The following is a 15,894-nucleotide window of genomic DNA, read 5'->3' as shown; positions in this document are numbered from 1 at the left end:
TACACACTAATGCACTCGCACATGTACGCGTGCACACACACGCACACACACACATACATGCACACACAGCCCTATGGAGCAATAGAAATAACGGCTTCTCTTGAAATCTACTGCTATACATCAGTCATGTCATATACACCATGCAGCCTACACCCTCCCTAACTGGTATTGCTGAGGCATGATAAGGAGAGACAGACCACAGAGTGAAACTGGAGAAGCTTTGTTTTTGCTCTGTTGTTATAGCTGAGCCTTGTGTGGACTAACCTTGTGTGGACTAACACTGAGCATTAGTAGCACTGCAGTTTTGTGGAAGGAAAAGTGCAGATACCAAATAGATACTGTGTGACTGAAGTGGTAGCTGGTCGTCATGCAATGTAATGTACCACAGCTCAGACTCTGCCCATCCGCATTGACTCCAGCGTGCCCAGCTCTTTCATGCTCAGTAATGTAATTTATCCCTCAGAATTAAATAGATTTTTTTTGCATCTTTGTTATAGTTTGTGAAGTCTTGGTTAACACGTCATGTGAGCTTTTGCTCTGATGAACATTTTTCTCTACCCACAAGTTCAGTACATCATAAATATCATCAGGGAGCAAGGACTTTAACTGAAGCAAGTCTAACAAAGCTTCCACAAAAAGCCCAAGGAGAGACATCAAGTAGAAGCTCTGTCTTTCAGGCATACTTAGAATCAAGTTCATTCTGCCTCTTTAAAGCCCTACAAGAGGGTGGGGACTGACAGCCCCTGACACATTTTCAAATAGTATGGGCGAGCCTTTGAAAGTGTTTGGAAAGGACTTTCTCTGTACTGACTTGAGGATGGTACAGGGAATAACTAGAAGAGCATATAAATTCTAACTGGAATCTGAAGAAAACATCTCAACTGTTTCCAAGATAAAAGTGGTACCCATTTTAACTGGATAGAGAAGAATAAAGAAGAGTATTGATATCTCTGAGCAGTTATCAAAGGTAATGTATATTAACAACATTTGAAAATTATAATTTACACAATAGTCACTGTGCTAAAATAACAGTAGATTTAAACAGTGTACTTTGCAAAATATTTATTACAAAGTAAAAAGAAAATCACAACAATTGCCGATGTATTTGTTTAAACAGTTTTTCTGAAGAATATTTTGGTTCTGTTCGTAATGTGGTTCAGTGGAAAAGATAATTAAGGAAGCGCAGTCTTCCTTACAGTATGTTTTCATATTCTCAGATCAAACTGTTAGGTCATGAGGAACTGAACTAATGGAAAGAGGTTTTTCTAACTTACTAAATCTAAACATTACATGCAAACATGGTTTGAATCCTGTGTGTTCTGTTTTAGATGAAAGGAAATGTGATTAGTGCTTTTTAAGCAATTAAAGGATATTTGCTGGAAACTGCACAGAACAGCACAGACAGGAAGGAACTTAGTCATTTGGCATTTTATTGCTGTCTTCCTGTTGTAATGTTGCTGATTTGTCTTCTTCTGTCTCCAATATAAATGTAAAACTGCTGATGTAAAAAACTTTCATTCATAAGTAAAATACTTTTTAAATTTAGATGCAAGTGTAGCTTTGGAAGAGACAGCTATACAAACTCTTAACTCAGACATGGATTCCTTGAAACTAGACAAACTACCCCAAATACTATCAACAACAACCACTGTAATAATAAGCGATCTACCAAAAAAAGAAAAAAAAATAGAATACAACTGAAAGAGGTCAGTTGAAATATCTGCTTGGTGGACCTACAAACAGGTTAGAAAGAGGCTTGAGAGAACCTTTCAGAGAACCTTTCAACTTATGAGAAGAGAGACAAATAAAAAGGTAGGGACAATTCATGGAAGGAGCACAGCCTAACCACCTTCTCCACAAGGAGCACCGATACAGGTTGTCAGTAGCTACCTTTTTGGGTCAGTTTTTATGGTGAATTTTTGATTGTGCTACTACAAACAGGAAAACTTTTAGTGAGTTTGTAAGCAGTAACTTGTGTCTTGGCAGGGCTGTCAAGTTTTGGATTCATGTCAGAGTGTGAGAGTTGTTGACGAACGTTAATTGTTGAGTGGGGGGGGGGGGGTGGCGAACCTGAGTTGTTGAGCGGGGGGGGGGGGGGGGGGGGGGCCGGGGGGTTGTTTGTATATTGCGATCGATCGCCAGTGGAGGGCGACATAGATATGGATCGGAGGTAAATAAACTAGATTTTTTTTCTCGCCGTGTGAAATCGGAAATGTGGCGTGTGAGCGTGTGAAGACGGTCAAATGCATGTGTCACACGCTCAATGCATGAGACTTGAGAGCCCTGTGTCTTGGTCTGGTGGAGAAGGGGAGGGAGTGTTATTTGTCTTTTTGTTGTTGTTTTTCCTGGTTATGACTTCAGAGATCTGACTTATGACAGCATTACTGTGGTTTGATCTAATTTTCTAGTAGATGGAATACTAGAAACTTTGACTCTATGTTTTCATGTGCTCAAGAGACATACTTCATGGTCTCATTTTAATATTGATCACCACATGGTTTTAACAATGTGCAGTGACTTATGGTGCTGAGTTAGAATTACAGTGTTGTACAATGAATCTGGATCTACTGATGACAAAGAGCTGCAGAATTCACCAGGAAAACCATATCAGGCCTAAATAGTGTATTCAAACACTTTTGCTCATTCAGATTCTTATGGAGTACTTTTGCACAATTAATCTGAAGCGTCAGCATTTCTAATTTTTTCTAATTTTCTTAAACTCTACATGTTGCTAAATGTGCTAAAATGTGCTTGAAGGTCTACCTCACTGAATTCACAGGCACTTTCTTGACACTAGGAAGAGAATAGAACATGAAAACTTTATTACTTAAAAAAATTATCTGTTTATAGTATTAATTTTACATTAAACATCTACATTAATTTTATTATTTTGACGTCACTTCAAAATGTCCTTCATTTCCTTACAGGATCCATGGATCTAGGACAATATATACTTCTTGGCCTTTGTGCAGTGAATACAATTGTTTGGGGATGTCCACAGCATTGCCAATGCAGGAAAAACCAAATTCTTTGTCAAGGCCATGAAATTCAAGATTTTCCTTCCACAATTCCTTCAACTACAAATGTTGTATATATTTCAAATGCAAGTGTTTCCATCCTGAACCCAGCAGATGTTGATGCATTTTCCATTGCTCTTACAATATTTGTTGTCAAGGACTCTAGAATACGTGAGGTTCTACCCCACACATTTGACAAGACACGCAATCTTATTGCTTTAGGGTTTACAGGAACAGAGTTGTTTTCTCTCCCAGAGAACCTATTTCAGAATCTACAATCACTTACATCCCTCACACTGAGCAACAACAAATTAAAAGATCTCCCTTTGTCTCTGCTTAGCCCTCTAAAAGCTTTAAAGATTTTAGACTTAAGCATCAACAATCTCACTTCTGTTCCAGAAATGCTATTTGAGGGTCTCATTCACTTGGAGGAGATCAAGCTTCAAAAGAATAACATTGGACAAATACATGGGGGAGCTTTCCGTGGTCTTAGCAAACTTAAATTATTGTTCCTTCAAGAGAACAGGCTAAAAGAGATCCCAGCCAACATTTTTGAGGATCTGATTAATATTGAGACTTTGCATTTGCAGCACAATGTAATTACACATTTGCCCGCAGAAATATTCACACATCAACCAAAGCTAAAGAAGCTTTATCTCTCGAATAATCACTTATCTGTGCTTCAGGAGGGCATCTTTTTAAATCTTCCCAGTCTGCGCCAAATCTCACTTTATGACAACCAGCTTCAGACTCTGTCTGCTAAGACCTTTGGACCAATGCCCCTCCAGGATCTGTGGCTGTATGACAACATGCTAACCCGGCTTGAGGAAAATGTGTTCAGTAATTTAACCCAAGTACGCCTTTTGGTGCTCAGCAGAAACCAGATCTCCCATGTGTCCCCTGGTGCCTTTAATGGACTGCATGAGCTGGAAGAAATTTCACTGCACACCAACCGTCTGACAAGGCTTGAGGAAGGATTATTCCGAGGCCTGCCTAAGTTAGTCAACATCTCATTAGAAAACAATCAAATTCATTATCTTCCTGGAAAATTTCTTGATGGCATTTCCTCCTTATATCGGCTGGAGCTTCAAAATAACACTCTGTCACATTTAGCACAGGAACTTTTACACTCACTAACCAAGGTTGACAATGTAGTTCTTACTGAAAATCCCTGGAGATGTGACAGTGACATCATACCACTTCGAGACTGGCTGAGACAGAATTCAGAAAAAGTAACAAATGTCTCGTCACTCGTGTGCCTTAGTCCCTCACACCTGACCAATATCAGTATAATTAACCTTGATGACAATGTTGATAACCATCAGAAATATGATGTAATATCTAAAATGATGCACATCATCATTACTGCTGTAATCTGCACTGCAGTAATTGTTGGTATCATTGTATGTGTCTGCTGGAGGAAGAGCAAACAGGGCAGTAGAGACTTACATCGTCAATACAATCCAAACTCAACTGTCTAAATGTCTTGTATACAAGCATTTCCCTTTTTTCAGTGTGCCAAAAAAACTGGCATGCTGTGTTATGCAGTGGTCATGTGAATAAAAACGGCTAATTATTACTATTAATTTTTATTATTAGTAGTAGTAGTAATAGTAGTAGTTGTTGTTGTAGTAGTAGCACTAGTATGAAGACTATGAGAAATTTGGCACTATAATTTCATGTAGTTTAAATTGAATAACTGTCAATATATATCTAATTGTTAAGTACTAGGTACATGTAAATCATATTATCTATAGGTTTAGATTTTTTTTCTTTTTTAATAGGCTTAGTTTTTATTAGCTAATTAGCCATTAACTTGAGTATTATCTCTAAGCCTAAATGCAGTGTTTTATGAGTTTAAAATGTATTTATATTTTTTGTTAGCTTATTTCCTTTGTTCATACAAAGTATGTTCAATGTTACTTCATTCAATATTCTATTTTACACTTTACAAATTAAAGGCTAATTAAAAGTCTATCACTATTTGTATCCATCTCTTACCTCAAAGCTGTGCAGGCTTCACTTTTCTGTTTCTGTCAACTTACTTCCATGACAAAAATGTCAGTTAGATGTTGCATCTCAATTGATTCTACATGTCAAGAAGTCCATCAAAACAAACAGGAAAGTATCTATGTTTAGATTCAATAGATAGAATAATAGATAACTTTATCATCATAATAGATAATCATCATTGGGCAGCAGTTCCACAGTGCAGTGGTGCACATGGTGAGTGATTGCTGATTACTTGGCCTTAAGCTAGAAGTCCTGAAACATTCATTTCCGGGGTTTGTTATTCTTTTCTCAGAGAACATGTAAGATGAAATAATGGGGCAAAGTGATAATATCTCTAAAGTACATGCTAGAAATTGCCTCAAAATGAACATTCTATCATGTTGGAAGTTTTTACATAAAATATTTGAAATATTTGAATTGATAAAGACCAAGGGCGTAGGAGCGGGTTTGACATTTTGGGGGTGGGGTGGGGGGGGGGGGGGGGGGGGACACATTTGCTATCAAATCAAAGCCCACCCTATCCTCTAAAATATTACCATAAACTGATTCCACTGTAGGTAAGGTAGTTAATCACTGTATGTATAGTGACGTTGAACATGGTCTGTTGGTAGGGAACTGGTCTTGTGATGGGAGGGTCATGGGTTCGATTCCCAGGCCCAAGGCCATGACTGAGGTGCCCTTGAGCAAGGCACCTAACCCCAACTGCTCCCTGGGCACCGAGCTAGGGCTGCCCATCGCTCTGGGCACGTGTGCACCACAGACCCCTAGTAAACACTAGTGTGTGTGAGTGTGTGTTCTAACTGCACAGATGGGCAAAAAGTGGTGAAAAATCACAATTGAAAAGAAAGAAATAAGAATAAGAACATTTGTGGAATTATGGTAAATTGCAAATAAATAAATAAACAAAATACAACATTTTCTGTATTTATTTTGTGTTTATTATTAGATAAATCCAAATTAAAGAGCACTTTATAAACTAAACAAGATACTCAATAATACACGATAATGTTGTCCACAACTTTAAATAAATTCTGCATGCAATATATGGATTATTTCACATATAGCATATAGGCTTTTAAAACAGTGTTGTGTCCTGTGGTTTTATTTTATTTTTTCTTTGGTGGCATGCTGAAATGAAATGACAAAAAATGTATGTTAAGGTTTCCTGACTAGACAAGACTAACATTAATGTTAGACAGCAAGGCTGTGTCCCAAACAGCACACCCTGGAACATTACATACTGCACTACTGAACGCATTTCAAACCGTGGTGTCCTTTTATTGTTATGTTGGCTTGCGAAGCAGCCAACATCTTGTTCTCGCTATTCTTCTTATTAAGTTGGCTTGACAAAGCCAACTTGCTGTTCTTCTTATTCTTCTTCTTATTATTATTATTATTATTATTCCCCCTCGTAAAAAACTAGACAGCTATTTCGTCCACAGCTTTTAAGATAGAACCACCAAACTTTGTAGGAACCTCCGCCCCATATCAGAATAGTGTGCTACTGCTTTATAGAAAGATACACCACCTGCCTCCACCCTTTTTATGCCTCCAACCGAGCCATTTTTCCCATAGACTTTCATGGGGACAATTTTCAAACTGCTCTCATTTTATCAGATCTCAAGATAAATCCACCAAAATCGATAAGCATGGTCCAGGGATGGATAGAAATGATTCAACTACTTTTCACAACTATATCACTCTTTTATCACTTATTTTTCATCCCTTCTTTTTCACCCATTCACTTCCATTCATTATTCAATGCCTTCTTGCTCATATGTTTTATATGCTATTACCACCAAAATCACTAGATATAGTACATCTGGTCAGATGTCAATAAAGATACAATTATTTTTCACCACTCATTCTTTATTCATCCTTTTTTTATCCCTCCATTCTCCCATTGGAATACATTGCTTTTATAACTACATCAGCTGTATAGGTAGTACAACTATATCTGCTGTACTGACTAAGCTCTATATATATTACACATTGGGGGAATATGGTCTTATATGGTCTAAAACAGCTTTTTATTTTCTTCTATTCATTCTTTTTTCATTCCATCATCCCTCCATCCTCCCATTGGAAACAACTAATATAATTCAATCAGCTGTTTAGATAGAACAACTAAAAATGCTATTCCAATTCAATCGTATATATGCTAAACATAGTGTTATATGGTCTTATATGGTCTAAAACAGCTTTTTATTTTCTTCTATTCATTCTTTTTTCATTCCTTCATCCCTCCATCCTCCTATTGGAAACAACTAATATAACTCAATCAGCTGTTTAGATAGAACAACTAAAAATGCTATACCATTTCAACTGTATATATGCTAAACATGCTGTTATATGGTCTTATATGGTCTAAAACAACTTTTTATTTTCTTCTCTTTGTTCTTTTTTCATCCCTTCATCCCTCTATCCTCCCATAGGATTACATTGATTTCATAACTACCTTAATTTTCAAGATACAGTGATCAAACCTTGTGACATGACTCAGTAGCTGATCCCTAGCACCGCACTGAATAGCATATCGATGCCATTTGTCTATCCTCCCATTCTATAATTTCATTCATCCCTCCATCCTCCCATTGGAAACCATTGATTTAATCAAATCCTTAATTTTCAACATACAGTGATCAAACCTTGTGACATGACTCAGTAGCTGATCCCTAGCACCACAATGAATAGCATATTGATGCCATTTGTCTATCATCCCATTCTATCATTTCATTCATCCCTCCATCCTCCCATTGGAAACTACTGATATAACTGAATCAGATGTATAGATAGAACAACTAAATCTGCTGTACTGATTCAACAGTTAATATGATAAATATGCTGTTATATGGTCTAAAACAGCTTTTTATTTTCTTCTATTCATTCTTTTTTCATTCCTTCATCCCTCCATCCTCCCATTGGAAACAACTAATATAACTCAATCAGCTGTTTAGATAGATCAACTAAAAATGCTATTCCAATTCAATCGTATATATGCTAAACATGATGTTATATGGTCTTATATGGTCTAAAACAGCTTTTTATTTTCTTCTCTTTGTTCTTTTTTCATCCCTTCATCCCTCCATTCTCCCATAGGATTACATTGATTTCATAACTACCTTAATTTTCAAGATACATTGAGCAAACTTGGTGAAATGACTCAGTAGCTGATCCCTAGCACCGCACTGAATATCATATTGATGCAATTTGTCTATCCTCCCATTCTATCATTTCATTCATCCCTCCATCCTCCCATTGGAAACCATTGATTTAATCAAATCCTTAATTTTAAAGATACAGTGATCAAACCTTGTGACATGACTCAGTAGCTGATCCCTAGCACCACAATGAATAGCATATTGATGCCATTTGTCTATCCTCCCATTCTATCATTTCATTCATCCCTCCATCCTCCCATTGGAAACCATTGATTTAATCAAATCCTTAATTTTCAAGATACAATGATCAAACCTTGTGACATGACTCAGTAGCTGATCCCTAGCACCGCACTGAATATCTTATTGATGCCATTTGTCTATCCTCCCATTCTATCATTTCATTCATCCCTCCATCCTCCCATTGGAAACCATTGATTTAATCAAATCCTTAATTTTCAAGATACAGTGATCAAACCTTGTGACATGACTCAGTAGCTGATCCCTAGCACCGCACTGAATAGCATATTGATGCCATTTGTCTATCCTCCCATTCTATCATTTCATTCATCCCTCCATCCTCCCATTGAAAACCATTGATTTAATCAAATCCTTAATTTTCAAGATACAGTGATCAAACCTTGTGACATGACTCAGTAGCTGATCCCTAGCACCGCACTGAATAGCATATTGATGCCATTTGTCTATCCTCCCATTCTATCATTTCATTCATCCCTCCATCCTCCCATTGGAAACCTATGATTTAAATCAAATCCTTAATTTTCAAGATACAGTGATCAAATTTGGTGAAATGACTCAGTAGCTGATCCCTAACACTGCCCTGAATATCATATTGATGCCATTTGTCTATCCTCCCATTCTATCATTTCATTCATCCCTCCATCCTCCCATTGGAAACCATTGATTTATTCAAATCCTTAATTTTCAAGATACAGTGATCAAACTTGGTGACATGACTCAGTAGCTGATCCCTAGCACTACACTGAATATCATATTGATGCAATTTGTCTATCCTCCCTTTCTATCATTTCATTCATCCCTCCATACTCTCATAGTAACCCATTGATTTACTAACTGCCTTAATTTTCAAGATACAGTGATCAAACTTGGTAAAATTACTCAATAGCTGATACCAACCATTGAGCTGCATTTCATATCGATGCCATTTGTCCATCTGCCATTTCTATCATTTCATTCATCCCTCCATCCTCCCATATGATTCAATTGGTTTTATAACTCCACCAGATGTATGGATAGAACAACTAAAACTGCTGTACTCACTCAACTGTAAATATACTAAATATGGTCTTACATGGTTTTAAACAGTTTTTTCTTCTATTCATTCGTTTTCATCCCTCCATCCTCCCATAAGAAACCATTGAATTTTTAACTGTTTCAGCTGGTAAGATAAAACAACTATATTTGCTGTCCTTATTGAACTACTATGCTTTTCTGGGACCAACTATTATCATTTAACATACTTAACATTGTCTTCATGCTGTTACAACAAGCTTTGTCAAGCCAACTTAAAGTTTGTTCACAAACTTTACTTTCTAGTTCTTCTTCTTATTATTATTCTATTCGAGTTTTCGGTAACTTTCACAGGTCGCAGTTTTTGAGCTAGAACCTTGAAAATTGGCAGGTTCACAGATCTCATATGGAAGAAGTGTGCTTGTGCTTTTGGGACATGTCGGACATACGGTGTCCTCAGGACAAGTCCTCAAAGTTGACTTTTTCCCATAGAGAATGAATGGCGGAATGTTCAGAAATGTCCCGTTAGTGTGCTGTCATGAAAAATCTCCTGGATAAACAGCTGTAAATTCCTTCCACTTTCATCTAGAAGCTCCATTTAAATTTTAAATGAGAGAGATATTTGTCCTTTCTGGCACGCCAAAATATCTAATCATTTTATCAATTACTTTTAGAGTTATGAGCATTTGTTTGGCACTAGACACAGAAAACTGCCCCATTAACTCCCATGTTAATTTCTCAAAATCAGAACTGTCTTTTTCACAATTTGCCTCTGTGTTTAACTTGTCATAAATCAGACAATATTAGGTCAAACAACACATAAATTACACCAAAATGATCAGCCAGGGGTCCTCTCTCATACAATATCTTCGGTTAAGCGATACGTTAAATAGAGCCCGAAGTACGACCGTTTGTTCGGAGGGTGCAAATCACATTAAACAAGGCGTCTACAGTGGCAGAGACCGTGTTTCAGTTAAGGGATTTTTCACAATTTGCCTCTGTGTTTAACTTGTCATAAATCAGACAATATTGGGTCAATCAACACACAAATTACACCAAAATGATCAGCCAGGGGTCCTCTCTCATACAATATCTTCGGTTAAGCGATAAGTTAAACAGGTCCCGAACTACGACCGTTTGTTTGGAGGGTGCAAATCACATTAAACGAGGATCCTCCACTCAGAGTGGTGTCGGTTATGTTGAATGTGTCTCCCCCTCCCCCCACACACGCACGCACACACACATGCATCTCTCTCATACCCACTACACACAGACACACACAGATGGAGCAGAGGAACAGATGGGGAAGATGGAGCAGAGGGGCAGATGGGGCAGGTAGAGCAGCAGGGCAGGTAGAGCAGCGGGGCAGATGGAGCAGACGGGCAGATGGGGCAGATAAAGCAGATGGGGCAGAAGGGCAGATGGATCAGAGGGGCAGATGGGGCAGATAGAGCAGATGGAGCACACACGCACGGAACCTCTTCTCTCCCTCAGTCCCTGCAGCAGTATTAACTGTATAACTGAACAACAACCCAATTTTAACTAACCCACAGCCAATTACCCCTCAACAGTAATTGCCCCACCACAGGTAAATACCCCCTCAACAAAAAAATCACATCTAAACAAGCTTTTAACAGGAACTACACAGTAATCTTTATACCCATCAACAACAATAACCCCAACAGGTCAATAACCCCTCAATATCAACTACCCCACAGCCAATTACCCCTCAGCAGTAATTGCCCCAAACAGCTATATTACCTATTAACCGCAACACCATTAAACGAATAGCCTTCAACAATATCAAATACATCTGCATTAACTACCCCAATGGCAATAGCCCCTCAACAGTAATTGCCCCACCACAGGTAATTGCCCCTCAACAACAAATACAACATCTAAACAAGCTTTTAACAGGAACTACACAGAAATCTTTAAAGCTATCAACAACAATAACCCCAACAGGTCAATAACCCCTCAATGTCAACTACCCCACACCCAATTACCCCTCAACAGTAATTGCCCCACCACAGGTAAATACCCCCTCAACAAAACATTTCACATCTAAACAAGCTTTTAACAGGAACTACACAGTAATCTTTATACCCATCAACAACAATAACCCCAACAGGTCAATAACCCCTCAATATCAACTACCCCACAGCCAATTACCCCTCAGCAGTAATTGCCCCAAACAGCTATATTACCTATTAACCGCAACAACACCATTAAACGAATAGCCTTCAACAATATCAAATACATCTGCATTAACTACCCCAATGGCAATAGCCCCTCAACAGTAATTGCCCCACCACAGGTAATTGCCCCTCAACAACAAATACAACATCTAAACAAGCTTTTAACAGATACTACACAGAAATCTTTAAAGCTATCATCAACAATAACCCCAACAGGTCAATAACCCCTCAATGTCAACTACCCGACACCCAATTACCCCTCAGCAGTAATTACCCCAAACACCTAAACTACTCCTTAACCGCAACATAATCTAACAATGATAACATTAAAACAACCTTTAACATTAGGCCATCAACATTCAAAACAGCGTTTCGACTGCTTTGCAAGCCAACATAAAGTTTGTTCACAAACTTTGCCTATCTAGTTTATTTTATTGTTTGTTTATTTGTTTTATTTATTATATTTTATTTTTTACACATTCAGTGTAGTAGTAGCACTCTGCAGTTTCGGACCTGGCCAGAGAGTAATGTAACTACATTTCAGAGAGCTTTCTGACAAGCGTTAATATTAGTAGTAGAATTAGCGTTAGCTAACCACAACCCTCCTAGTGCCTTACCATAACAGCACATTACAATAAAACTGTTTTATTGTCTTATATATGGTTAAATGGTTAGCTCTTCATTGCTCTTATCACTAACCTCGCGTTTAATGCTGGTGCAAACTACCCGCCACTGCAGCGAGGCGAGAGCTCGGGTCAGTGAATCTATGAGTGCGGGATATTTCTGAACACGTACACCCCCCCCCCCCATCACCCCCCCCCCCCCCGGTTCCTACGCCAATGATAAAGACAAAGATTGCTTTTGACAGAATCAAGATTACAGTAAAAAAAGTGCACACTATTGAAAATTGTAAAAATATTTATTTGCTTTATTTTTATGCATAGGAGCCATATAAAATAATTTACAATTCCTAAAAAATTGAGAATGTAATCAAAGAGATGTTTTTTCTTAAGAGTGAGTTTCACTAGGGGTGGCATGGTGGTGTGGTGGTTAGCACTGTCGCCTCACAGCAAGGCGGTCTGGGTTCGATTCTCGGTCTGGGCTGCTCTGTGTGGAGTTTGCATGTTCTCCCTGTGCCTGCGTGGGTTTCCTCCGGGTACTCCGGTTTCCTCCCACAGTCCAAAGACATGCGTGTTAGGTTGATTGATCACTCTAAATTGCCCGTAGGTGTGAGTGTGTGTTGGCCATGTGGTGGACTGGCGACCTGCCCATGGTGTACCCTGCCTTCGCCCGGAGATGCTGGGATTGGCTCCAGCCCCCCCGTGACCCCGACTAGTGGGATTAAGCGGTTCAGATGATGGATGGAGTTTCACTAGAGAGTGGAATATCCTAGTATATCCACAGTCAGAATAGGAATGCATTAGAATTTTTTGAAAATTTGTAGAATCTTCAAGAGCTCCATCTTAGCGTGTGTTTATGTGTGCATGAATTGTAATAGAATTGTACTGATGTATTTCTACATTTTCATTATGAAAGAACTGCTACTAAAATACGACAAATTAAGTATGCCTGTTCATTCATTTGCAGGTCAAAACATGCTGACAAGAAGAGAAAGTCTGCACATCTACATTCTGCTTTATTTGCATTTGCTTTGTTTTTATGCAAATACTGCTGAACTCAAACCAGGTGCAAAAATTTACGACAAAGATGTGAAAGCAATTCCTGAAAAAATGGAAAATGTAATCAAAGAGGTGTACTTTCTTGGTAGTGATATTCATGTAATACCAAAAGGAGCATTTTCCCAAAACCCTCAACTAGAGAAAGTGGAATTTCTTGGTACATCCACAGTTACAGTACAAGAAGGTGCATTTGAAGGTTTACACAATCTTCTTAGTATTGAGATTTCAGGAACCAATGTGACATCACTACCCGTTGGAGTTTTTAAAGATCTTACCAACCTTAAAATTTTGATCCTGAAATCAAACAGACTTCAGAGGATAGAAAAGGGTCTTTTTGATGATACACAAAAGCTTGTAAAACTCCAACTACATATGAATAAGATTTCATCAATTGAAGAGGAAACATTTGATAATTTGGAGAATCTTCAAGAGCTCCATCTTGCCAAAAACAAGCTTACTTCTGTTTCAGCATCCCTTTTTTCAAAGCTCAGAACATTGCAAGTATTTAGGCTTTATCAAAATGAGTTGACATCTATGCCTGATGGAATTTTTGATCATCTCCAGAACCTGAATGAAATATATATATATGGCAACAAAATTACATCCATACAATCAAATTTATTTCCACATAAAAACAAACTGACAAAACTACTTTTGGACAATAATCTCTTAACCGAACTTCCTCCTGAGCTTTTTGTGGATTTTTCTGCTCTTAAGACTTTATCTTTGCACCACAATCAGCTGACCAGTCTCCCATCTGTCCTTTTTGGAAACACACTGAAAATAACTGAATTAGACCTAAAACACAATAATCTTTCATACCTGCCTGTAGGGGTTTTTAGCCCACTTAAGAATCTTAAGAAATTAGATCTATCCTCTAATCATTTTTCAAACCTCTCTGGAAAATATTTTGAGGGTCTTGAACAACTTTCCTACCTTAATCTTCAGAAAAATACAATTAAATCACTAAAACCAGAGGATTTAGTGGATGTAGATTCACATCTACAATCTCTGTCAACTCTGAATCTGGCTAACAATTTCCTGACCACTCTTCCTGGAGAAATTTTCAGTTATCTGCCAAAACTCAGTAAGGTGTATTTGAACAACAACTCATGGCACTGTGACTGCAATCTTTTACCATTCTACATATGGATACAAGACAATAAGGAAAAGATACCATCATCCTTTCCACCAGTCTGTGATCACCCTGAGAGTTTGGAAAACCAACCTATCCTTTCTTTGGAAGCTGATCAATTGATATGCCCCACAACTGCCACTACCACTGTACAGACTATCAGGACTCCTACAGCCACTTCAACAACACCAACTGCACTACCAACAACTCTATCAACACCAACAACAGTCCTGACAACAACCACAGTCTTACCAACCACTACAGCCACTTCAACAACACCAACTACACTACCAATAACTCTGTCCCCCTCAAATGCCAACACCTCTTTCATCACTACTTATACTCCTACAATTACTTCAAGTCTGTCAACAACTCTGTCAACAGCCACATCAGCTCTGATAACAAATCCAATCACTATGACTGTGGCAACAAATTTAATGTCTACTGTTACTACAGCCCAGAACATGATAAAAGTACCAACAACCAACACATTCCTTATTTCAATCAGCCCCATCACCAGGAAAACAAGACCTGGTTTCACCAAAGCCAGAGCTATCATTTATACTGGTGTTCCATACTCTCAGCATCCAGCTTTCAGCATGTATTCCTTTTTTCAGGTTGCCAGATCCCCATCGACTAAAGCTTTGATGATTTCCTATACCACAGTGTTGTTGCTGGAGATCTGCTGTACAGTGTTGCTAGCTATGTTCATACATTTCATATATCATTCGCTCTCAGAGAGAGAGACTATTCACAACAGCCAGCTTGAATCATTTCCCCTACAAGAAATCAATTGTACTGAGACTAGTGTAGGAGACTGAAACTGTGGCTCTGTAGGAAACTACGTAAATTTCCAACATTGCTGTTATGTAAAAAATGCTTAAAATAAATACAGAGATGATCATATGAGGGAGGGCAACTTATTGTAATATCTTTATTATTGAACTTCATTTATGTGTACCTGGAATAAAAAGTAGTTGTCTGAGTGTCTGTGCATGAATGTGTGCGCTTGTATGCCCAGTGGTGGATGGTGCTCTGCCACTAAAGTCTGTCCTCTCTCCACCCTTCTTGCACCCCAATCAGTCCCTCAGAGGGCTGTGAATCCTGGTAGAGAGTATGCTGTGCGCAATTGGCTGCTGATTCTCGCTGGTGTGTGTGTGATTGGTTGTCTGAGACTTGTACCTATGTTAAAATTGTAAAGCGCCTTGGGTATCCTGAAAGGCGCTATATAAATTGAACATTCATTCAATTCCAAAAACATTCTGAGGAGGAAATGTTTGAAAACATGAGTGATGTTACTTCATGTGGTGATTATAACAGCTCACCATTACATCACAAAAATAATATGATGTAAAAAAAAAACAAATGTAGATTATCTGTCTTCTCATTGCTGTATCACATTTTAATTTATTATTTAGTGTA

At 38.2% G+C, this 15,894-nt stretch overlaps 1 protein-coding gene across 2 annotated transcripts; it reads left to right on the top strand.

Annotated features, from left to right (window-relative positions):
* The first annotated feature begins 752 nt into the window (after positions 1 to 752).
* lrrc15 (leucine rich repeat containing 15) lies at positions 753 to 15,894 on the top strand. Of its 2 annotated transcripts, none has more exons than XM_077014770.1 (2): positions 753 to 967; positions 2,928 to 5,473. In XM_077014770.1, exon 2 carries the CDS (start codon positions 2,933 to 2,935, stop codon positions 4,496 to 4,498), a length of 1,566 nt encoding a protein of 521 aa, XP_076870885.1. In that variant the 5' UTR covers positions 753 to 967; positions 2,928 to 2,932; the 3' UTR covers positions 4,499 to 5,473. The 2 variants fall into 2 exon arrangements, with proteins under 2 accessions (XP_076870885.1, XP_076870884.1); XM_077014769.1 differs by lacking the exon at positions 2,928 to 5,473 and adding an exon at positions 13,246 to 15,894 and having other exon boundaries at positions 754 to 967.

This window comes from Brachyhypopomus gauderio, chromosome 8, assembly GCF_052324685.1.
Source record: "Brachyhypopomus gauderio isolate BG-103 chromosome 8, BGAUD_0.2, whole genome shotgun sequence".
NCBI lineage: Eukaryota > Metazoa > Chordata > Actinopteri > Gymnotiformes > Hypopomidae > Brachyhypopomus > Brachyhypopomus gauderio.
Note: the sequence above shows the minus strand (reverse complement) of the source record. Positions and strands in the feature narration are given on the sequence as shown.

Bases quoted from the DNA above. Each gene is read 5' to 3' on its own strand.
- lrrc15 (XM_077014769.1), top strand. From the start codon at position 13,254: ATGCTGACAAGAAGAGAAAGTCTGCACATCTACATTCTGCTTTATTTG.